Source organism: Scheffersomyces amazonensis, assembly GCF_036850825.1.
Source record: "Scheffersomyces amazonensis strain UFMG-HMD-26.3 chromosome Unknown RJT21scaffold_2, whole genome shotgun sequence".
Lineage (NCBI taxonomy): Eukaryota > Fungi > Ascomycota > Pichiomycetes > Serinales > Debaryomycetaceae > Scheffersomyces > Scheffersomyces amazonensis.
This window is the reverse complement of record NW_027042742.1, coordinates 720,515-745,275: the sequence shown is the minus strand read 5'-3', so window position 1 is coordinate 745,275 and position 24,761 is coordinate 720,515. Positions and strand designations below refer to the sequence as shown.

At 32.3% G+C, this 24,761-nt stretch overlaps 11 protein-coding genes across 11 annotated transcripts; 9 read left to right on the top strand and 2 right to left on the bottom strand. All coding sequences in view use genetic code 12, as the record gives it.

Annotated features, from left to right (window-relative positions):
* Positions 1-1,790: 1,790 nt before the first annotated feature.
* RJT21DRAFT_129725 (inorganic phosphate transporter) lies at positions 1,791-3,254 on the top strand (the record flags this gene model as incomplete). Its single annotated transcript, XM_064882974.1, has 1 exon — positions 1,791-3,254. The coding sequence occupies one exon, from the start codon at positions 1,791-1,793 to the stop codon at positions 3,252-3,254; it is 1,464 nt and encodes a 487-aa protein (XP_064739288.1).
* A 1,119-nt stretch (positions 3,255-4,373) lies between these two features.
* RJT21DRAFT_129724 (inorganic phosphate transporter) lies at positions 4,374-5,798 on the top strand (the record flags this gene model as incomplete). Its single annotated transcript, XM_064882973.1, has 1 exon — positions 4,374-5,798. One exon carries the CDS (start codon positions 4,374-4,376, stop codon positions 5,796-5,798), a length of 1,425 nt encoding a protein of 474 aa, XP_064739287.1.
* An 81-nt stretch (positions 5,799-5,879) lies between these two features.
* On the bottom strand, positions 5,880-6,958 carry RJT21DRAFT_20320 (N-terminal protein methyltransferase). Its single transcript, XM_064883696.1, has one exon. It carries the CDS (start codon positions 6,705-6,707, stop codon positions 5,961-5,963), a length of 747 nt encoding a protein of 248 aa, XP_064739286.1. The 5' UTR covers positions 6,708-6,958; the 3' UTR covers positions 5,880-5,960.
* On the top strand, positions 6,958-8,759 carry MAC1 (Mac1p). Its single transcript, XM_064883699.1, has one exon. It carries the CDS (start codon positions 7,209-7,211, stop codon positions 8,646-8,648), a length of 1,440 nt encoding a protein of 479 aa, XP_064739285.1. The 5' UTR covers positions 6,958-7,208; the 3' UTR covers positions 8,649-8,759.
* On the top strand, positions 8,728-12,391 carry RJT21DRAFT_92757 (uncharacterized protein). The gene has a single exon (XM_064885673.1). It carries the CDS (start codon positions 8,943-8,945, stop codon positions 12,285-12,287), a length of 3,345 nt encoding a protein of 1,114 aa, XP_064739284.1. The 5' UTR covers positions 8,728-8,942; the 3' UTR covers positions 12,288-12,391.
* Positions 12,160-13,252, bottom strand: PSF3 (DNA replication protein). The gene has a single exon (XM_064883698.1). It carries the CDS (start codon positions 12,913-12,915, stop codon positions 12,388-12,390), a length of 528 nt encoding a protein of 175 aa, XP_064739283.1. The 5' UTR covers positions 12,916-13,252; the 3' UTR covers positions 12,160-12,387.
* A 77-nt stretch (positions 13,253-13,329) lies between these two features.
* Positions 13,330-16,744, top strand: RJT21DRAFT_125076 (uncharacterized protein). Its single transcript, XM_064882810.1, has one exon. The coding sequence runs from the start codon at positions 13,500-13,502 to the stop codon at positions 16,707-16,709; it is 3,210 nt and encodes a 1,069-aa protein (XP_064739282.1). The 5' UTR covers positions 13,330-13,499; the 3' UTR covers positions 16,710-16,744.
* Positions 16,745-17,762: 1,018 nt separating this feature from the next.
* SSR1 (Ssr1p) lies at positions 17,763-18,419 on the top strand (the record flags this gene model as incomplete). The annotated part of the gene is made up of 1 exon (XM_064880088.1): positions 17,763-18,419. One exon carries the CDS (start codon positions 17,763-17,765, stop codon positions 18,417-18,419), a length of 657 nt encoding a protein of 218 aa, XP_064739281.1.
* Positions 18,420-19,812: 1,393 nt separating this feature from the next.
* Positions 19,813-21,288, top strand: RJT21DRAFT_118586 (guanine deaminase). Its single transcript, XM_064881088.1, has one exon. The coding sequence runs from the start codon at positions 20,248-20,250 to the stop codon at positions 21,199-21,201; it is 954 nt and encodes a 317-aa protein (XP_064739280.1). The 5' UTR covers positions 19,813-20,247; the 3' UTR covers positions 21,202-21,288.
* A 283-nt stretch (positions 21,289-21,571) lies between these two features.
* Positions 21,572-22,857, top strand: RJT21DRAFT_125073 (uncharacterized protein). Its single transcript, XM_064882809.1, has one exon. The coding sequence runs from the start codon at positions 21,823-21,825 to the stop codon at positions 22,738-22,740; it is 918 nt and encodes a 305-aa protein (XP_064739279.1). The 5' UTR covers positions 21,572-21,822; the 3' UTR covers positions 22,741-22,857.
* A 485-nt stretch (positions 22,858-23,342) lies between these two features.
* Positions 23,343-24,416, top strand: RJT21DRAFT_118584 (CIP1 protein). Its single transcript, XM_064881087.1, has one exon. It carries the CDS (start codon positions 23,461-23,463, stop codon positions 24,349-24,351), a length of 891 nt encoding a protein of 296 aa, XP_064739278.1. The 5' UTR covers positions 23,343-23,460; the 3' UTR covers positions 24,352-24,416.
* The last annotated feature ends 345 nt before the right edge of the window (positions 24,417-24,761 follow it).

Below are 24,761 nucleotides of genomic sequence, written 5' to 3'. Positions count from 1 at the left end.
TTAGATAGATAATGAACTCTCTTTCGGAGAAGAAATATAGCGTATGCTGAATAGAATTGTTCCCTCTTGCCATTAAAATGAGACCTTCAATTATCAATCACCAACACTCATTGGCCACATCTATCGAAAAATATTAATGCATGACCCTTTTGATAACTTGTCTATACCTAAACTCCCCATTAGAGATACAAGTTTCGCCAAATGAATTGGAACAAAACTCTTATATTGACGATAAATTAAGATTTAGTATAGACAAATAACCCCACTGATAATTGACCCCGGCTGATGCAGGCATAACAGGTAGTTCCTTATCTTTTATAATCATATCATAAACATACTTTACTAGTGCGAGAAATTAGTGCAAATTCTAAAGCTTGTTTTATTAGTATAACTTTAATTGCAGCAACATTACGTATAAAACGCAGACTATCTTGCTTTTGCGGTCAATTTATTATGGATTCATTTGTAATAAAGCCCAATTACATATATTAAATTTCAATAGGTCTGATATTGAAACTAAGGACTGCCGCAGGAGAACACAAAGACTAATAATTATATTTCATTGTGGGGATCTCTTACTATACTTCATAAAGATGTAATGTTATCTGAACAGGATCAGTGACTGAAAATTAGAGATCATATAATATTACTTAAATGAGTTATTGTATTGTGGATATTTGGATATAATGCTAGTTTTGCAGTCGAACATTTCCTTTTGTCCTTCTACTTGTAAAACCTGTTGAGAGGACCCTGGCTAATCGATGTAGGAAGTACAGTGCCTATATTTCAGGCATCAGGAAGTTGGGACATCAGAACTTTCCACCATAGCTGGCTCACTAGAGAGATGGATAAAGTAAGAGTAAGACGGTCAAATATGCACCTTGAATTGTTGAAACGACACTCAGTGATTTTAGTTTTATTTGATGGAATGAATAGATCCTCGGTGACATGAAAAAAAATAATAGACCGAAGGTAATTTTACAGATGGTCCGAATAAGAAAGTCGGAAGTATGAATACGAAAAAGTGAAGACATTGTACAAATACATACCTTTACAAATTCTAGTCTATATAAGAGTGATGTCTATTCACTTAATAAAGGTTATCGGATAGCAATAATATAGCGACTTTCTAATTGGACGATTTCACTAGAATTCACTCTATTCTTATTAAATTCATAAAATCCATAAAAGCTCATCTTATAAAAAGCTTCCTTATAACAATTTTATACTCGAAGAATATTTTTAGTAGTCCTACTTAGTACATAAATTCACAAAATAGAAACTCTATTAGAAAATTAAACGTAACCTGATTAGTTCGATTTAAACGGTACACCTTTGTGGAGAATTGGGACCTGAAAGAAAAGTCACTAATTCCTTTTTATAGAATTTCTTTCCATTAGATCATTCGATTTCGATTTGATAAATAAGGAATTCTTTAATGAACAATGCATTTATTTTTATCAATACAATTATAAAAAGCTTATCGATTAATTAAGGACCATATATTTTATTTCGCGTCAGGGCGCAAAACTTTTGAGCCTATAAATATACCGATACCCCCACCCCCGCAGAAAATATAAAAAATATTGGAGAATTTCCGCTTTTCTGCAAAATTTTTCAGAGTAACTAACTAAGCTTAAAAGACTTTTGTTACAGCTACAATGTCAACTGAAATGTTAGAAACGAAGAAGGTACCGTACACCACAGTCCAAGAGGAGGAAGACAAATCTAGGAAGTACGAAGATGATATTAAAAGTGACTTTTATGACACAAATTCAAGTGAACTTGATATGGTTGACTTGGAAAGTAATGATGATATTCTTAAAAAGAAAATGAAGCTTGTGAACGATGCAATTGATGAAATTGGATTTACTTGGTACCATTTGAAGTTATTCTTCCTTAATGGTATGGGTTATTCAACCGACTGTCAATTAATTTATCTTGAAAGTAGTGTCAGAGAATTCATTAATTATCAGTTCGGATATTCATTTCCGGTTTCTAATGAGTGTTATGCAATTGGTATGATTCTTGGTGGATTGTTTTGGGGATTTTCTGCAGATTTAATTGGTAGACGTATGGCTTTTAATCTTTCATTATTCCTCTCAGCAATCTTCACCATCTTGACAGGGACAATGGGAAATATGGCATCTTACTGTATTTTCATTATATTGATTTCTTTTGCCGCAGGCGGTAACTTAGTATTAGATACATGTGTATTTTTGGAATTTTTACCTCATAAGGATCAATGGTTATTGACCTTCTTTGCCTTCTTTTGGGGTATTGGTCAAACAATTACTGTTCTAATTGCATATGCATTCTTACCAAATAATTCTTGTTCCTCTGCTGATGATTGTCCTTCGCATAAAAATAGAGGTTGGAGATATGTCTTTTATGTTAATGGAGCCATTGTATTGGTATTAGCTATCCTAAGAGTAACTGTAGTCAGGTTACAAGAAACTCCAAAGTTCTTAGTCTCTAATAATAGAGATGCTGATGCTGTTCAGGTTCTCCAAAGCATTGCTTTGAAATATAATAGGAAGTGTTCTTTAACTTTGGATCAATTGACTGAATGTGGTACTATTGAATCAAACGATGATTACAGAAATCATTTCAGTTTAAAGGGAACTTGGGAATTGACAAAATCTCACTTAAAGACATTATTTCAAACCAAAAAGACTACCAGATCGACAATTTTACTTTTCATTTCATGGTTTTTCTTGGGAATTGCATATCCTTTATATTCATCATTCTTATTGATGTATTTAAAATCTCGTGGTGTATCCATCAGTCCCACAACATACGAACAATACCGAGACAATTTAATCAGTAATGCGGCATCTATCGGAGGACCCATAATTGCAGGTCTATTACTTTATTATGTCCCTAAATTAGGTCGTCGTGGTGTATTATTTATTGGAGGAATAACAACGATGGCATTTTTATTTGGTTATACTGCCGTTAAAACTGAGGCTCAAAATGTCGGTTTAGCATCAGCAGTATACTGCGCTTTGTATATATATTATGGGGTTATTTATGCATACACCCCTGAGGTTATGCCATCATCAGCTAGAGCTACAGGTAACTGTCTCTGCTTGGTTTGTACAAGAATTGCCACTGCCATCACTCCAGTAATTGGATATTATGCTAACACTAGTACATCAGTTCCAATTTGGATTTGTGGAGCTGCTGTGGGTATTATCGGTATTATTGCAATATTCTTACCATTCGAACCAAGTAAATCTAGAGTAGTTTAAAAATATTTAATTGCTTTTCTTATTTTTATTATCATTCTCTTATTTAAAGTTATACTTATTTATTGAAATTTATGGTTTATGAAAATTAACGTACTTATTTATTATTTTTTTAATGCCCGATACTAAATAGGGTTTCCCCAGTTAAAGTAATTATACGAACAAAATTACATACATGTTCAATTACAAATGAAATCATTTTGCATTTAAAAGCCTTCAAGTATTACTTGACAAATTAGGCAAAACTAAGTACAATCTGACATATAAGCCTCAAGATAAGTACGACAATACATAGAAAAAGATTATACAACAAAAACCGTAATTAGTCGTGATTTATTAACTAAAAGTGGCTAAAGGTACCTTATCATTTGAGCAAAAGTATATGCAGTAAGCAATAACAAACAATTATGAAAAGGCTATGTATAGATTCCGAACGCCAATTTCGGATAGAATTACGGCAATGCAGAAAAATATTCCTGCATTCGGAATAAGTAATTTGCGTCCATGCTGATAAGGAAAATAATCTAAAGCTTTTCCGACATAATCCTTCTGCTTCAAATGGAAAATATTACACTGGCCGATCTCCCACTACCCATGTGACACAACAAAAATAATACTCGGTTGCAATTGTCCTTATCTTTTGGTGAAAAATAATCCAACGCAACGTAAACGTTACTTCAAGTCAAAATGGGTCTTGCACAAAAACTCCGAAAGGGTATTGTGATAACTTTTCCTTATCTAGCATGGTTTATCCATTTTCCCAAATTTGTAGATTCTCTATAATTAGTTTTGAGCTATTGTATGGTTATCTTTCCGGAAATGGTCGATAATATTATTTGGACAAATAATGTCTTAATACAGTATAAAATAGAGGTATACATGATTTAGCAGCAATTTGAAATATTTTGATATGTATAAATAAAAGCATTAAACCCTTCAATGCCAGAAAGTCTTTACTATAGGTAACAGCAAATAATAGAATTTAAAATGTCGACGTCGTTAGAACAAGAAAAGAAGGGGAATTATGTTCATGATGTAAGAAGTGTAGAAGAAGAGGAAAGCTTGTCGAAAGATGTTGACATGTATGAGTTAGAAGGTAATGATGCCATTTTAGCCAAAAAGATGAAACTTGTCAACGATGCTATTGACGAAATTGGATTCACACCTTACCATTTGAAATTGTTCTTTCTTAACGGTATGGGTTATGCTACTGATTCACAATTGGGTTATATTGAAAGTTCAGTTAGAACTTATGTCAATTATCAATTTGGTTATACATATCCAATTTCTAATGAAATGGTAGGTGCTGGTTTATTGGTAGGTGCCTTATTTTGGGGGTTCTCTGCCGATTTAATTGGTAGAAGAACGGCTTTTAATTGTTCTTTATTTTTATCAGCAGTTCTTATTATATTGAATGGTGCTATGGGAACTATGGCCACTTACTGTATCTTTATGTTCCTTTCCATGTTTGCTACTGGTGGTAATTTAGTGTTGGATACATGTGTATTTTTGGAATATCTACCTCATAAGGATCAATGGTTATTGACTTTCTTTGCCTTTTTCTGGTCGATTGGTCAGACTGTTGCTGTTTTATTGGCTTATGCATTCTTACCAAATTATTCTTGTTCCTCTGCTGATGATTGTCCATCCCATGAAAACAGAGGTTGGAGATATGTCTTTTATGTTAATGGAGCCATTGTATTGGTATTAGCTATCCTAAGAGTAACTGTAATTAGATTACAAGAAACTCCAAAGTTCTTAGTCTCTAATAATAGAGATGAAGAAGCAATTAAAGTGTTGCAGGGAATTGCAACAAAATATGGTAGAAGTTGTTCATTGACTATCGAAGATTTGAGTCAATATGGTGAAATTGAATCAAATGACGATTATAGAAAGCATCGTACTCTTGGTGGTATCTTTACATTAATAAAACATCATGTTCAGATTTTATTTTCCAACAAAAAGGTTGCAAGATCTACTTCATTAGTTTATCTTTCTTGGTTCCTTTTAGGTATTTCTTATCCATTATACTCCAACTTTTTGCCTGTCTATTTAGCTACTAGAGGTAACAATATTAGTGCTTCAACTACTTCTGGAGTCTATCGTGATAATGTTGTTGGTAATATCTCCTCTATGGGTGGTCCAATCATTGCCGGTGCACTTCTTTATTTCTTCCCAGTTTTAGGTCGTCGTGGTGTTTTATGTATTGGTGGTATTACAGGAATGGCCCTTTTATTTGGATATACTGCTGTAAAGAATCATACTCAAAATGTGGCACTTTCTTCAGCCTCTTATGCTGGTATTTATATCTATTATGCATGTTTATATGCCTACACTCCTGAAGTTTTCCCCGCTGCTGCTAGAGCTACTGGTAATGCCATTGCTATTGCTTGTACAAGAGTGGCTGCTTGTATTGTTCCAGTGATTGCTTACTATTCCAATACAAGTTCATCAGTACCTATTTGGATTTGTGGTGCATTTGTTGGTATTATTGGGCTCTTGGCACTTTTATTGCCATTTGAACCTTCAAAACATCGTGTTGTTTAGTTTCGTTTTATTTTTGTATATTTGATAGATGCATGATGGCTGGCACATCATTTGCAATCTTATATTTAGCGTTTATATAGATTGATACATGTTGAATTTGAATACTATTGTACATTATGATCTATTAGTCTATTGCTCTATTGACTATTGAACTTTATTTATTTACATGGGCTTTAAACAGTACATTCTCACAGGGTACAACTCTTTTGGCATACCCTTTTGAACATCACTGGCAATCAATTTCAATCCAGCCTGTATGAATAATTGTCTAAATTTTTCATCAGTTCTAGTGACCGATGAATCTGTCTCATCGAATATATCATCAAATGGGGCAATGTTTTCCTTTACAATCATAGTTCCTACTCCATTATCTAAGAGGGCTTCACGACATCTCAGCCAGAATTGTACTAATACTTCATCTGGTAATTGTCCTACACACCATTGACACCATATTAACCAATACTTCTTATGAGCTGGTGGATACCACTCTTGCATACCTATATCATATATATCACCTAATTTCCCTTTACTAGCTACACCTACTAATTCATTTTCCATTTGAGCTACAAATGGTTTTACTGGTTCAAGCAAATCAACTTTATCACTAACTTTCCATAACAAATCTCGAGTAATTCTACCAATACCAGCACCCATATCTATGGTTAATTTTTCAACACCATCAGGGCAACTCATTCTAGTCTGTAATTTCCTAAGAAATGTAGTAGAACCAATTATATCAGCCTTGGGTACTGGAGTTTGTTCTCCGAATCCTCCTAACACTCCATTTACTGAAGCTGGAACTGAAGACCAGTAATTGATAGCATCGTCGTAATTGATTTGGGAGTCAGCAACCACATCTGTGTCGGCATCTATAGCCTCAAAAGTGTCTTGTAGTGTCTTGGCAGGCATCGATAATATGAATCAGACAGACAGACAGTTAGACTGATGCTCATCTGAAAATTTATATTTTGTATATATGCGCATTCGTAACTATTTGCGCTTTACGAATATATTCTCGTTATAACATTACAGACATGCTCACATACAAACATTCTATGCTATGACTTCAGTAGTAAATTAATTAGTGATAGACGATTGCTCTTCTCGCTAAAAGTATAACTATAATCAATTATATACTGTGTCGTAAGTGGTATCATTCACATATGATACTATTTACGCTATGCATCCCCAAATCTACGCTAACTGAAAAGTCTGACGAAATAAGGTAAAGAAATTTGCTCACTATATATAAATGACACAAAAGTTCGTGGCCCCCCCCCCCTCTTACTATGGTATAGACTCATTAACAATTTAGTGGAATGATACTAACTAGTAGTTAATAACTAGTACTAAGTAGCTAATAATAAGTGAGCAAGACTATTTGTTAGTGAACAACTATAAAACTCCATCATGATCCTCATTGATGAAGTCAAATACTCCTGCATCGAATGCATACGGGGTCACCGATCGTCCCTGTGCCGTCATCATGCCCGGCCCCTTTTACAAGTAAGATCTAAGGGACGACCTAATGTCCATGCTAATGGGAATCCTAATCATCGTATAGCGGTATTTGCTGAAGAAATAGCTCCTGAAATAAAAGCAGCATCATACAATGATGATTCCCTGAAATCTCCCTCACCTGATACTGTGGTAAAGTGTAAGAAAAATCCAGTAGTAATACTTAAAGCATCACCCAAACAAGTTATGGATCTTATAAGTGGTCAAATTATTGGTCCTTATAATGAAAATCTTGCTAAGCCACGGGAAGATGAACGACCTCCACCTCCTATAATAAATAGTGATAGTTTCATAGTAACTTCTACATGTTGTAGTGGGAATGGTACATTAACTGGTCCCATAGGAAGCAAAATATCCAAGCAACTGAGTTGCGGTTGTTGCTCCAACAAGTCTAAGAAAAACATCAACAAGTCTAAGATATTGAAGAACTATATTCAAAAGCATTTCACCAAGAATAATAACAAAAATAATAACAATATAGACTTGGATAAAGACATAGTTAATGTCGTAAAAGCAGAACCTATAGTGCAGACAGTACCACAATTACAGTCACAACGACATCCCAATGCTTCTGAACCATTTCAGGTCCAACATAACCAACAGCAAGTGTATGATGTGGTACCTATACCGTCTTGTTCCATCCCCGGTTCTTGTTGTTGTGATGATAACTGTTCCTGTGAAGGTTGTGTAGTTCACGGTAATGCTACAATCAATGATGTTAACAAATTCTTACCTACTTTCAGTATGGATTATATTGCCGATGAGAGTAACTTTAATACGATTTCAGATACCAATATTATTTTAAATTCGATATCTGCGGCCGTAGTCAACTTTACAGAACAGCAGCAGCGGCAGCAGCAGCAACTGCAACTGCAACTGCAACAGCAACAACAGCAACAACAAGAACCGCAGGCGGTCAGCGATGAAACAACTACCACTAGCACCACCACTTCGGTGAGTATCAAGACAGAATCAGAAGATCATCCAGTTTCTCAAGCAACATCTGAAACAGACTCACCATATTCTCAATCTTGTAACTGTCCTCCGGACTCCTGTGACTGTGCCAATTGTGAGACTCATGGTATCATAAATGGACTAAAGCTAGACGACTACTTTGGCTCCAACTTAATGGACCAGAAACTCTTGTCATTAATGTCAGATTTCCAACCCGATAGCTTTAATGAGTATATTGGTTCTAATCTTGACTCTATAAATGGGAATGGGATCACCACCTCTAATATCATCCCTGAACCACAACCAAAATCTCCATTAGGGTTTAATCGATCTAGACCCAGCTGTTGTGAGCCTGTGGATGAAATAGATAACATATAGATGACTGTATATAGGTGTAAAAATATATATATTTTAATTTAGGATTGAGAGTATATGGGGAATATATATGGGTTTACATGTGATACGCATATCGTGACAACTCACGTGACATACAATTCCTGTACACAGCACCCCCCCACTACCCACCGAGCCCATTGAAAAAATCCACAAGTCCAACGAAGACGACTATGTCCAGCTTAAGTAAACTTCTAGTAGTCTTAGGCAGAAGTGTTAGGGACCCCCCGGGAAGAAATTACTGAAGAGTTAGTGAAGCAGTTAGTGAGACACAACAGTATGAGTGACGCGGTTGACATTTCGTACTATCTTGGAGCTCAAGCTGCGGAGTCTATTAATATATTGGATATTCCAGTAGATATTGGACAAATTGTTTCTCTTAACTTAGTAGAAGAATTATCTGATGATATTAGTGATTTAGTTACATTTTTACAAACAGAAAAGCAACCAGTAAAATATTGGATTAGTATAGCTGCAGCTTATACCAAATTAGATCGATTAAATGATTCATTAAAATTTATTGAAAGTGCTATGCAATTAGAATATTTCACTTTACAAGATAAATTAATATTTGAAACATATTTAGTATGGTTATATTTTAAATTTGCTAGTCAAGGAATTGATCGGGATAATTATTTACTTAAGGCAGAATCACTTATAAATTCTTTAGCACAAAAGATTAAAAGTGATAGTTCAACAACTGCAGTTATTAGTACATCAAATTTATTAGCTCAAGCAATATTATTACAATTTCATGGAAGAGAAGATGATGCATTAGATATTTTTGAAAGAATTCTTAAAATTGATCAAAATAATTGTTTTGCATTATTAGGTAAAGCCCAAGTTTTACTTACAAAATCAAGAAATTATTCTCAAGCTTTAAAGATATATCAACAAGTATTAATTTTAAATCCATTAATGAAACCAGATCCTAGATTAGGAATTGGTTTATGTTTTTATGTATTAAAAGATGAATCTATGGCCATTCAATCTTGGGAAAGAGCCTTGGAAATTGATTCAAATAATGTAAAGGCTAAAATTTTATTAAATTTAGCTAAATTTCATAAAAGTTTTAATAATTCTTTAAATGATGAAGAATTTTTAGAAAATTATAAATCATGTTTACAAGAATTATCATCTAATTATAAACAAGTACCTAATGATTCAGTATTATTATTAGTATATGCATCATTTTATTTCTCAAAGGGGAAATATAATTTAGTTGAACAAGCTATTAAAAAGATTGTTAAATCACTTACTGGAGATGAAAATATAAGTAAATTTAATAATTTCCATCGTGGATCTAAATATCAATCAAATGTATTATCTCAATGTGCAACTTGGTTAGGTAGAGTTGAATTTGAAAAATCTGATTTTACTCAAGCTTCAAAATATTTTCAAGAAGCAATTAAATTAAATGAAACTAATTTAGTAGCTAAATTAGGGTTAGGACAATCTCAATATAATCGAGGATCTACTGAAGAAGCTATTATGACTTATGAATCAATTTTAAGAAGTAATATGGATTGTTTAGAAGTTAATTATTCATTAGGATTAATATATTCAAGACAAAAATCAAGAAGAAAAAGAGAACAAGCTATTCAAACATTAGAAAGATATCTTCGATTATCCAATAATCGAGGATTATCATCTGTTGGACAAGATAAACGATTAGCTACATTAAATAAAGAACCAGTTGCATTAAATGCTTATTTAATTTTAAGTAAATTATATGAATCAAAAGATCCAAATCAATCATTAAATTATTTACAACGAGCAATTGAATCAAGAAAATTAATTAATAAAGATGTACCATTAGAAGTATATAATAATGTTGGAGTATTTCAATTTTCAAGACAAAATTATAATGAAGCAATTGAAAGTTTTGAAACTGCTTTAAATAAATTATCTAATAGTTCAGATTTTAAATCAGCTGATGGAGATGTTTTAGTTGAATTAAAAGATGATTTAAAAATTACACTTTGTTATAATTCTGCTAGATCAAAAGAAATAAATGATCAATCAAGTGCAATTGAAGCTTATGAAAAACTTTTACAAGAATGTCCTCATTACTTTTCTGCTAAAATTAGAATTTTATTCTTAAATTGTATTTCTAATGAAGAAATTAGTAAAGAAGAAATTAAACAAGAAATTGAAAAACTTCTTGAAATTAGTGCTTCAGATTTAGAAATTAGATCATTTTATGGATGGTTTGTTAAAAGTTTTGGTAAGAGAGTTGGATTAAAACCTGAAGCTGATACTGCTCATCAAAAGGATACTTTAGTTAAATATAATTCTCATGATTCTTATGCATTATTATCATTAGCCAATATATATTGTATAATGGCAAGAGATGCAAAAATTGCTCCAGGTGATGATAAAAAGAAAAAATATTATATAAGAGCTATTGAATTATTTGCAAAAGTATTATCAGTTGATCCAAAAAATGTTTATGCAGCTCAAGGTCTTGCCATTACTTATATAGAAAATAAAGAACCAGCTAAAGGTTTAGAAATTTTAAGAAAAATTAGAGATTCATTAAATGATATATCAATTTATTTAAATTTAGGTCATGCATTAACTGAAACAAAAGAATTTGGTAAAGCTATTGAAAATTATGAAATTGCCTTGGGTAAATTTACTAATGGTAAAGATGGAAGAATTCTTTCATTTTTAGGTAGAACATGGTTTTTAAGAGCTAATTCAGAAAAGAATCTTTCATATTTTAAAACTGCTTATGAATATACTAAACAAGTTTTAGAAGTTTCTAATAATCAAAAGAATTCTCCAATAAAATTCAATTTAGCATATATTCAATTTCAAGTAGCAGAATTTATAACTAAATTACCAATTTCTAAACGTAAAGTTGAAGATATTGAAGATGCTATAATTGGATTAAAAGAAGCTATTGATATTTTAAATGAATTATCATCTGTTGATGAAAAATTCCCTCCTTATCCAAAGGCTGATTTAAGAGCAAGAGCTAATTTAGGTACTACTACATTATTAAATAGATTAAATGTTTCACTTGAAGAAACTCAAGAAAATATTGCTCAAATTGAAGAGAAATTACAAGAGGCAAAGAAGATCAGACTGGAAGCTGAAGCCATTAAATTAAAGGAAGAACAAGAAAGATTAGAAGAAATTAAAAAGAGAGAAGAAGAAATGGCTAAAGAAAGAGCCATATTACAAGAACAAGCACAACAATGGGCTGAAGAAGCTAGACAAAATATTATAGTTAATGATGAAGAAGATGATAAATTATTTAATGAAGAATCTGCTGCTCGATCTGACAAGAAAAAGCGTGGACCTGCTAAGAATGGTAAGGGTAAAGGAAGTAAAAGAAGAAGTAAAAAGAAGACTATTATTGAAGATAGTGAAGAAGAAGAAGAAGAAGAAGAAGCTTCAGCAACTGATTCAGACGTTGAACAAAATGGTAAAAGAAAATTAGAGGCTGATGATGAAGATGTTGCCCCAAGTTCCAAGAGGAAAAAGAAGGCATTATCCAAAGAATTTATAGAGGATAGTGATGATGAGTTGGACGATGATCTCTTTGATGAAAAGAATGATGAAAGCTCAGAAGATGCTAATGTAGATCCTGAACTAGGTGGTGCTACTAAGTGACCACCTACCTACCTATTTAAATCGTATTTAATTCGTTTATTATACTGTACTTATTATTATTATATATATATCTATATACTCATAACTCATTACTGACTAACTAGTCGCGTAGCCAATTTCTCATTTGCTTATTACTCTCAGATGTTTGCTTATATAACTTCTTCTCAAATTCATCTAATGAATATAGAAATTCATTATTAATTCCCTTAGTGAGATTACTAGCATAATTATTAATTTCAAAGGCTCTTTCCTTAAGCATTTGCATAACTGTATTAGTTGCATCAGGATCAGAATACATAGAACACCATCTCTCTATAAATTTATAATAATTAGGTGCTAATTTATGTAAATCTACACTAGTAGAACTTGTCTTAATAGCATTTAAAACTTTTGTACTAACAGCTTCAGGAGCTGCTATATCAACAAAACTTTGACCTGATTCCTCCTGTAATACACAAATAGCCAAGATTTGGGCTAACCAAAATGGTAATTCAACTTTAGAGTCCTTGTGGATTTGTTTACCTGGATTACCTTCTAAGTATCCAAGACCAGGTACGGTCATATTAAACCTACACGGTACTTTCTCACCATCCGCTAGAATATCGTCTAAGTCGTAGTAGTTACCCATCTGTCTAATTCCTCACTAACTCACTACTCACTACTCACTACTCACTACTCAGAATAATCACTAACCTCTCTAATGTGTACCTCACTAACTCACTACTCACTAAAAAAACGCGTACTCCTTACCCGGAAGGCACCCACGCTAATTACCTATAGTCATGACAACCAACTGAACTACTTCCTGGTAGTGGATAAGGATAAGTAGATTGACGTGATAGTCGCATCGTAGACTGGGTCTCGAACCGGTTCCCAATGCGATTACAATTTAATCACAATCTCAATAACAATCACAAATTACATTTACAATATCACTTACAATACCTGTAGTATGGAAACTCTTCTCCGCTTGCTTTGCGCGACGATGTCATGAGCTATATTTTAAACTCTATACTCTATAAACTATTGTATTATCTTATATATATACTATATATACTACCATATCTCCCTAGATCTTTAATTCTTAGTTGAATCTGTTTTTATAGTGGATGGTAGTAGACTGTTCCTGGTGAATTGGTCTGTTAATTCTCCCCTTAAGTATCGGTCGGACTTTGTGTAGTACCCGCCCCACCTACTTTACTTAGACTAAACATGTCTAAACTCTATAAGAAAGCTAAGGCAAAGCTTTCATCTTCATCAGTATCACTTGATAAGCCTGACTCAGAGTCACAATCACATTCACAATCACAATCACATTCACAATCACAATCACATCCACAATCAAATTCTAATCCCTCATCTTCAAGGTCTAGTCTTCGGTCCGGAATAAAGAGATCCTTATCTCTAAAGCGAAATAAAGATAAGAATAAACTCTATTCACTTGATAATTCTAGTAAGGTATCACTTCTGTCACGAAGTATACTCTCCGAAGAAGCTCCTACTCCTAGTGTCAATCAAAAGACTATCGTTCAAGTACCTCAGTCTACTCCCTCAATAGTGGAGTCTATCACCCCAACACAAGCTGATGAAACAATTGATACCCATAACAATAATAATAATGATATAGAAATATTACTGGATAATGCCAAACTGCCAATAGATACTGGCACTAAAGAAATAGTTCATGAAGATTCAACATCTCCACTATTACCATCAGTTGGATTAAAAGAATCAATTCCTGAACCTGTGGCAGACCCATCTTCAGCTCATCCAACAATTGAAGTTACAGCTCCATCCCATAAGAAATTAAATAATGAAACTGTTGAAGAACAAGTAGAAGAACTTATAGGTGAATTAGAACCATTACTTGAAAGTGCTATATTCCATAATAATGGATCAATTGTAGCAGATAGTGTTCTGATAAGTCCTAGTAGTGAATGGGCAATAATTTTATTATTAAAGAGAATTTTTTGTTATTTAGATGTTAGAGATCCTAAATTATTTCATTATATATTGGGTCTAGTGATTTTATTATTTATAATCTTTTACTTAACTTATCGACAAATTGATCATCTTATAGCTCAATCATTTGAAATTACTTATGATAGTATATCTATAGATTCTGTTAGTAATACTGGATTAAAATCTCATGTGGTAGGTTCTGTATATGTTAATTATGATAATATTCCTAACATATTATATAAGAATCTTTTAAAATTTGGTTCATTATTCCTTGGAACTATTACTTTAATCCCTTTGGATGTCATTCATTTATATGTTAAACCAGTGGATTTAAGTAATGTGGCTCCAATACATATAATTGATGTAAAAGCTCCTCCTCAATTAAGTGTCAATATTGTAAATAAAAGAATTACAGACATTGATTTTTATACTGATGTTGATTTTATTAAAGAAAATATTGTTAAATTTTCAAAATATATTGAATCAATTGATCTGGATCAAATTAATCTTGAAATTCAAGGCGTAATTTCAACTAATATTCAAGGTGGATACTTTAATTTTGATGCAAAAGATGTGAATTTTTATGAACCATATGCCTTATATAGAAGTGATTTTATACCTGATATTGATATACATGAACTTGAAATTAGTTCTACCAAAGATTATATTCAATTATCTGCTGATATAATAGCTTCAAATCAATTTTCATTTGAATTTGAATTAGGGAAAATTAATTGGGATTTATTACTTAAAAGTTGTGATGAATCATTAATTGAAGTAGGAGATTGGAGTAGTGATTCATTAATTGTAGAACCTGGAAGTTCTATATCATTATCAATTAATGGTACTATAGCTCAAATACCTGAAAAATTATTAGTTGATTGTAAAGATGGTTTAAATCCAATAACTCGAATGATTCAGAATTATATTGATGAAAAGCCTATAACTATTTATGTTAGAGGTTCAAAGAATCAAGAAGCTGATTTACCTGAATGGTTAAAATATATTCTTCAACATAGTTCACAAGGTATTAGTTTAATATTACCAAAGAATATTGTTGAATATGATGGTATAGATATTGAAAGTGTAGAAATTGAAATTCCTGTTACAACCCACCAGAAAAAGGATTCATTTAAAGTACTTGTTAATTCAAATTTAACGGGTCTAATGAATTTACCAATTGATTCCAACTTTTCTTTACCTCAATTTCATAGTTCTTTCTTAGTCTATAACAATGCTACCTCTGAAGATATTGTTAAGGGTAAGTCTAATGATTTTGGGAAGTTAATGGCCTCTAGATTGGATAATAATTCAACTAAATTAGATGTTCAATTAAGTCAAATTGATGTGGATGTATTATCACCAAAATTTGTTGCTAAAGTTGTGAATGAATTTGTTGATAATGGTAGTTATAATCTTGAAAATTTATATGCTGACCTTGAACTTGAAAATTTACTTGTGAATTTACCTCCAATATTAAATTCTTATATTTCTCGATTAAAATTAAGTAAATTGAAACTTTTACCAGTTGATTTATCACTGATTCATAAGAGACAATTTCCTGATTTGAATGATATCTATTCCAAATTAAATATTAGTTTGGATGGGATTTATTACATAGATTCTACACCTAATAGTCTTAATTTTCTTATTGAAGCATGGATTACTAATCCCACTAACTTTTCTGTGGATATACCTAAAGAAGAATTAAGTATTGGAGCTGAATTCAATAGTACTAAACTTGGAAATATTGTAATTCGAGATCTTTTCATTCCTAAAGATGATAGAGTCAAAGTTATTGGTGAATTAAAGATTTTGGCAGCGTCAGATATTGATAAAATAGGATTAGAAGAATTTTTAAGTCAATTTATATCTACAGTTGAAGGACTTTCAGTTGATTTAATTGGCCATTCTGTAGAGAATAATCCTGGATTGAATGAACTACTTAATCATATAGCCATTAGAAATGTTAGTATACCTGAGATTGAATTCAGTGATGGGAATGAAGAAGATGATGGTAATGGTAGTGATGGAGATGGAGATGGAGATGGAGATGGAGATGGAGATAATGATAATGCAGGGATAAAAGAAGGTAAGAAAAATCCATTTCTTAGAAAAGCAGTTATACATATATTCTCATCAGAAGTTGAATTAACTTTATTTAATCCTATTGTTAATGCTGAATTAAATGTTGAATTATTTCAAGCTCAAGCCAAACACGAAGACGTTATATTAGGATACATTCAACATCAAGAGTTTATGGTAGTTCTGCCAGGATTATATAAAACTCCAAAAATACCCATCACTATTAATCAAGGTTTAGGTACAGATATCTTACGAAAAGCTATAAATGGAGAATTAGAAATAGAAGTTACAGCATCATTTCAAGTTAGATTGGATAATTTCCAAGTGGATTTGTTATACAGGGGGCATAATATGAATACGCAAATAAAATTTTAATAGCTAGATTAATTATTAATATATAATAGTAGTAGTACAAGTAAATTATACTCTAATATGATGTAGTGTAATGTTACAGTGTGAACTACGTATAAGTAGACCCTGAATCTTTCACCATAATCAGTATTGGTAGTCAACACTATAAGTTTAGCTTACATCTTTTACGTATTACATTTGAATAGCTATGATGAAGGTCAAAAATTATTACTTCTCTTATTGCTTTGTGTTCACATATGCCTTTGCACTTGGCTTACTGTGGAGAACTATTTGCTGCAAAAGTTAGAAAAACTTAATTAAAAATTTTATAAAAATAAAAAAAATCCATTTCTATCATATCTGTTATCATTAAAAGAATGAGAGTTTCTACTTCAAGTTGCTCTACATGTGGTTCATACTATTATATAGTAGATAATGTATGTACAGTATCTCTCACCGAAAGATCTCTTAGACCTGCTTTGCATATATATAAATGCTCACAGTACGTTGCAACATAAACTCTCCTCGAAAGAAGCAAGGGCATAAGGCGAGAATAAACTTATTGAGTATAGATTTTATCAGATACTAAGAGTACAACCGGTACGAGTGATTTAGTAAACCTGAGTAAGTTCAAGTTCTGAACCCTCTCCCATCATATATAACTTATATGGATAACCTGATTCAGGGACGTCGCTGGTTACCTAATTCGGATATGCGCACCCAGTTTAAGGAAAAATCTAGACTGTCCCAAACAGGCAGGAATGTCTCTGCATGTCGCAATTTGTTACTATTTTTAACCCACGCTCACCCCTAATCGGGAACAAATATTGGGTTTGTTTACGGGACGACATTTTCCCTCTGTTTATGTTCACAGGGGAAAATTTTTCTATGGTGAATTTAAACTTCTGAACCCTTTACTTCTTTCTTAGTTGTACAACTTTATTGCAGTTCATACCATCATAGTCGAGTCAAATTAAAAGTCAGCGTTAAATATACCGTTGTTACTTTCATACATTCGTTTACTCAATCAGTCTATCGTTTAATCCACATATAATATAACTATCACTACATTTCAATATGGTTTCTTATTTAAAAGTTTCTAGTTTAATTGCTTTAGCTGCTTCTTTACAAACTGTCGTTGCTGCTCCTCCAGCTTGTTTATTGGCTTGTGTAGCTCAAGTTGAAAAGGGCTCATCTTGTTCTGGCTTAAATGATATAAGTTGTGTTTGTTCTAGTGAAGGTTCTGCTGTTGAACAATGTTTAAACAGTATTTGTCCAAATGGTGATGCTTCTGCTGCTATTTCTGCCTTTGAAAGCAGTTGTCAAGGTTACAGCTTGAACTTATCTTCTTCATCATCTTCATCTTCTTCATCCACTTCTTCTTCATCAAGCAGTTCATCATCTTCATCATCTTCTTCTTCTACTTCCACTACTTCATCCTCCTCCTCTTCTTCATCTACCTCCACTACTTCCACTACTTCTTCAAGTACCGCTGCTGCTTCTTCTTCAATTATTCCATTCGAACTTGTTTCTCCAAGTTCCACTGAAGCTGTTCCATCATCAACTACTACTTCTTCAGCTCCAGCCACTACTTCTTCCACCTTAGCTACTTCTTCCACCACTAGTGCTGCTCCATCTAGTACTGCTGCTGTCTCTACTCAAAGTGCTGGTGCCGATGCTAAGCAATTATCTTACGCTGCTTTAGTCGGTTTAGTTGGTTTTGCTTTCTTATAAGCAATTTATTAGGTGGTTATGCTTTCTTATAAGTAATTTACTAGGTCAAAAACAAATTATACCCATTATGTTATTTCCTTCTTGTCAATCGTTTGCTTTTATTTCTTTAAGTTAGTATTGATGTTGAATACACTTTACTGCTACTCGTTCTTTAAAAATTAATACATTATTATACAACAATAAATATATAAATTCCACATTTTAGATTCATACTTAATAAGATATAACTTGTGATTTTGATCCCAAATTGAAAGTACATGCGTAGTTAGTGTACTGATGACTACACACACAAATAATATTTGTAGACCCAAGGAGCTCCGATTCCTACTCTAGCTTCCAACTCTAGCCTAAAGTTGAATCTTCGTAAAGTGCTCCAAAGTGTTCCAAAGGAAAGAAATCACAAAATCAATGCCGGGAGCAATAATGCTCCATATATTTTTTGATTTCATAATTAATTGCAACATTGTTTGCTCTGTACGTTATAGAACTATTTAAGGTTTATGTCTATATAATATCTTGTTCCGGAGAACCGTTTGCTATTTCACAAATGTACCAAGAATTACGTAGTATGAAATTCTATGCATAATAAAAATTGAGTTCATTCATGAATTCAACTGACACTATAATTACATTCCAGTTTGCATTGCTACACCGGAACTTTGAAATACCTTTAAAATTCTGACCAGAGTCATTATTGACCATTTAATTATAAATTATTAACTACGATTTAGTACTAGATATTCGGACATCCGATACTTAAGAATACGTTTACAGTTTAAGTATTTGGTGATTTACAGTTTCAAACTAAGAGTGAAATTACATGTTAGCGACAATTTTACAGATTCTTGATAAGAGAAAAGCATCTTCGATCGGCCTCCCCGCGGTGAAAATGCAGCAACAATTGTTTATTGCTAAATTCGGAACAGTATGGGATTTCAACTTGAATCCTCCGGTCAGTTATTAAGACGAGCCTGGGGTAATATAAATGTAGACACATTTCATGTTTAAGTACTAGATACTATTAATTTATTAAAACTCTTTAATTAGTTCTTGTATATTTGTAAACTTGTACAAGTAAAATTTGCAACTATTTATAATTATTAATAGCATGCCTTCTTCTTCACCATTAATTGAACCAAAAGCTACCAATGAAATAGGTTACACATTATATTTTGGAACTTTTGTTCACACACCTAAATTAAAGGAATTGGAAATTTCTTTCGATACTTTGGTGGGTGTCAAACTGGATGGGAAGATCGACTTCATCTATAAGAATTACAAGCCCGAAGAACATGATAACATGTCTCCAGTTCAGTTCTTTATTAAGACAACTGCAGACAATGACGATGAAGATGATGATAAGAATAATAAGAACAGAAGAAATAATAATAATAATAATAATAATAATAATAATCAAAGGAATAGATATTGGGGAGGTAACAACAATAGGAACGATAATTATAGAAGAAATAAACATTTCGACTTCATTGATTATTCTCAAGATCCTACAAAATTCTTTGTACCAGGTTTCATAGACACTCATATCCATGCATCTCAATTTCCTAATATCGGTATAGGTTTAGATTGTCCTTTGTTAGATTGGTTAAGTACTTATACGTTCCCATTGGAAAATGAATTTACTGATTCTAATTCAACCAATTCCAAGTTAAAATTCGCTGAAGGTGTATATTCCAAGGTCATTGAAAAGACTTTAAATAGTGGTACCACATGTGCATCATATTTCACTACCATTGATCCTCAAACCACTAACTTATTTGCTGAATTATTATTAAGATTCGGTCAACGAGGATTTGTAGGTAAAGTATGTATGGATCACAATGAAACTTATGAAGATTATCTGGAAACATTTGAAGAATGTATTGAATCCATGAATTCAATCATTGAACATGTTCACAATTTAAATCCTGATGATGAAACTTTAGTAAAACCAATTATCACACCTAGATTTGCACCTGTTTGTACTAGAGATCTTTTATTCTTCTTGGGTCAATTGAGTAAGACTCACAATTTACCTATTCAAACTCATATAAGTGAAAATGAAAAAGAAATTGAATTGGTTCATGATTTATTCCCAGATTGTGATGATTATGCTTCTGTATATAAGAAACATAATTTATTAGGTGATTCAACTATCTTAGCTCATGCTATTCATTTGACCAAAAAAGAAAGAAAGATTATAAAGGAAAAGAATTGTTCCATCAGTCATTGTCCAACTTCCAATACTTTTATTTCAAGTGGTGAGGCTCCAATTAAACAATATCTTTATGAAGATGGAATTAATGTTTCATTAGGTACTGATGTTAGTGGTGGATTTGATCTGAGTATCTTAGGAATAATTAAACATTGTATTTTAGTTAGTCATCATTTAGCAATGAAGACTAAAAATCAAAAGGATAAATTATCAATTAAGGATGCTCTTTATATGGCAACTCAGGGAGGTGCCAAGGCAGTTGGTATGGAAGATCAACTTGGATCATTTGACTTAGGAAAAAAGTTTGATGTACAATTAATTGATTTAAAGAGTCAAGATTCAAGTGTAGATGTTTTTGATTGGCAATTGCCATTTCAACTTCATCAAGATAGAAGAGATAATCCGTTAACGGATTTAGAAAAAGTTAACAAAATGGTTGATTTATTAGGTAAATGGATTTTCAGTGGGGATGACAGAAACTGTATTAAAGTTTGGTGTAACGGTAGGTTAGTAGTTAATAAGCTTCGTCATAACTATGATGATAGGTGGGTTATGGTTGAAAAATATTAAATGTTTGCGGGCAGACTAACTCCTAACACCGATAAGTTACTATTATCAGACATTAACTAAGTTAGTAGATGAATAATATAATAATATAATAATGTAATATAATGTACTACAATATAATAATATAGTGCTTATGTAACTGTAAGGCCATAATAAAAGTCAAATACGATTTATAAAGAATGTGTAGAGAAATAGACGAACGGCTAATACAATGCGGACTTATACTAATAGAAATATCGTAAATGCTAACTAAATTGTAACCGAAAAGAATAATATTTCTATACATAATATTATGATCAGATATACCCGTGAATGGACATATTTCGCAGTTATTTGTCAATTACCTTAACAGTTTTAAGCTTACGTCAAATTAGTAAGACATCGCACTACTGACAAATTATTTCTCACGTAAGCATTTGTCTTCATCCAAAAAGGGTTCCATTTACGATCGGGGATTAAAGTTTAGAGCCACAGAAATCGGAACTTCAATTAAAATCTCGGGGTACAATATGGAGGTGAAAATTGAATATATATATGTCAAGATACAACCTTTGCAAAACGGGAATCTTCATTTGGAAATAATAATCATCACAACTATTAATTAACAATATAAACAAATACAAAATGTCTAAAGTCTCAATTGCTGTAATTGGTCTCAGTGGATTATTAGGTAAACCATTTTTAGAAGCCATCAACTCTGGAAAGTTCGATGAAAAAATTCAATATCCTATCAAAGCTTTAACTACTAAGGATATTCCATCTACTGAAAAAGTTTCTTATATCAAGACTGAACTTAATGATGAATCAATTCCAACTATTGCTTCTTCTTTAAAGGGTGTTGATGTCATTGTTGAATTAGTTGCTGCTAATCCAGTTTTATTCCCAGTTCTTGAAAAAGTAGTTGCTGAAGTTAAACCAAAGGTTTATATTCCTTCTGGATTTGGTGTTGATCTTGAAGCAATAACCCCTTACCTTCCAGGTTTCTTGTCTTTGAAACATAAGCATCTTGAAAATGGTAGAAAGATTGCTGGTGTTAAGACTGTTGACTTTGTTACTTCTTTCTTTGCTGCTCCAGGAGCTTTCTTATATGAATATGTTGGTGCTGCAGGTATCAACCCAGCAGATAAAACTGTTACTGTTAGAGGTAGTGTTGATCAAAAATTCTCATTCTCTTCTCTTGTGGATATTGGTTACTCCTTAGTTTCATTAATCACACTTCCATTTGAAAAGATTCCAGAAACTATCAGAATCAACAGTGGAGTTATTACTGTCCAAGATGTTATTGACAAATATGAAGCTAACCATGATGTTAAATTAAGTATTGTTAAAACTATTTCTAAAGAAGAAGCCTTAAAGGAACTTTTGGAAGTAATTCCAAATGGTGAAATTAACTTTTTCACTCCTGAGTTCACTCTTCCAAACTTTTTCTTAGTTGCTAATGTTGTTCTCGCTCAAGGTGCTGGTAAGGGTGCTTACTTAACTGAAGTTGATAATGAATTAGTTAATCCTGGTGAAAAGTACTGGAAATGGGCTAAATATTAGATACTGAAATAGTTTTTTTTATGTATATGTATTAGCATAATTGTTTAGTCTAGAATAAAAAGAATTTTTTTTGCAATCGAATTTCATAAAATTAGCTACATGCTATAACAAAAGTTGCGTAGCCGAGTAAAGTTTCCCTAAACTGTAGTCCAATACAAACAAAAAAAGTAATAGAGTTGCACAATTAACTATTATACTTCGAAAACTGTGTTAAAGGATCAGATAACATACTACACCCATCTGTATCCACATATGTTTGTATCCACATTTAAGTATACAGAATGGCTTAACAATCGTAATCGTAATTGTAAATACAAATTCAGTTTGGCTTACAATTTCAGCGGATAACTTATATACACCACAACTGGTAAATATTTTGCCGACCTTAACTATGGCTATCAATCGGTTACAATTTACGATAAACCGTATGAGGTCGGGCCACACCCGAAATATTCTGCCTCAAGAAAAAATTACTAAAGTTTGACTAAATATTCGCAAAACTTGGCGCTACCAATACAACCATCTGGCCTGCTGACAAATTTTATATACAGGCCAAACTGTGGTGCTGATCTGACCACTACTATATATAACCCAGTGCAATACCCTGATATGAAATTTATCATTTAGTTCAATTGTATAATATATAATAAGTCAATTGCAATTGCAAATTCAATTGAATAATCAATATATATATATATAATAGTTTTCACATAAATTAAAATGGGTAAAGTCTCAGTTGCTATCATTGGTCTCAATGGTTTCTTAGGTAAGCCAGTATTAGAAGCTATTAATTCTGGAAAATTCGACGATAAACTTCAATTCCCAATTAAGGCTTTAACCAGAAAGGAACAACCTTCTACTGACAAGATTCAATATATCACTACTGATATTAGTGATGAAACTGTTAGTTCAATTGGTGAATCTTTAAAAGGTACTGAAGTTATTGTTGAATTAGTTAAAGCTGATCCAACATTATTCGGAGTTATTGAAAAAGTTGTTGCCGAAGTTAAACCTAAATTATTTGTTCCATCTCAATTTGGTACTGATTTAATTCAAGTTGATGATTATGCTCCAGGATTCCTTGCTCTTAAAACTCAACATTCTGCAAATGTTCGTAAGTTAGGAGTTAAAGTTGTTGATGTTATTACTTCTTTATTTGCTGTTCCAGGAGCTTTCCTTTATGAAATTGTTGGGGCTGTTGGAATTGATCCAACTACCAATACAATTGTCCAAAGAGGTGATGCATCATCTAAATTTTCTATTTCAAAGCTTGAAGATATTGGATTATCTGTTGTATCCTTAATTACTTTACCAATTTCCGAGTTACCAGATACTGTTAGAGTCCAAAGTCAAGTTATTTCATTCCAAGATGTCTACGATAGATATGAAAAGGATCATAATGTCAAATTAACAGTCAAAGAAAAATACACTAAGGAAGAAGCTTTAGCTGAATTGAAATCCAAATATGCAGCTGGTTTTGAATTCAAGGATTTCCTTTTTTACTTACAAGCTATTGCTGCTCAAGGTGTTGATAAGGGATTATACTTTTCTGAAGTTCATAATGAATTAGTCAACCCAGGTGAAAAATACTGGAAATGGGGAAAATTCTAGTTAAATAGTTATGGTATCTATTTTGTGTATGACAGTGATTTATATGAATATTAATTTTATATGAACAGTAATTTTATATGAACAGTAGTTGAGCTATTTTGGGACAAGCCTTTAGTAAATATACTAATTTGCGCTTCTGTATGTTTGGTCAGAATTTGCGAGGCTAAAGATTACATGCACATTGCACAAAAGCCGCAGCTGCAAAAAATCACCAGCATGGTCTAATAGAAGAATATTTGTAACCATAATACCTGTTGTAGTGATACTCCCGGATACTCTCGGATACCTCTCAAGTTGTGAAACTAGTTAATATTGTAAGTAATTGGTTGGACTAATAGGTGTTTTATTTACAAACATCTTAGAAGCTTTATTATAAGCATTGCTGAGAGCATATAGTTCCAATATTTCTT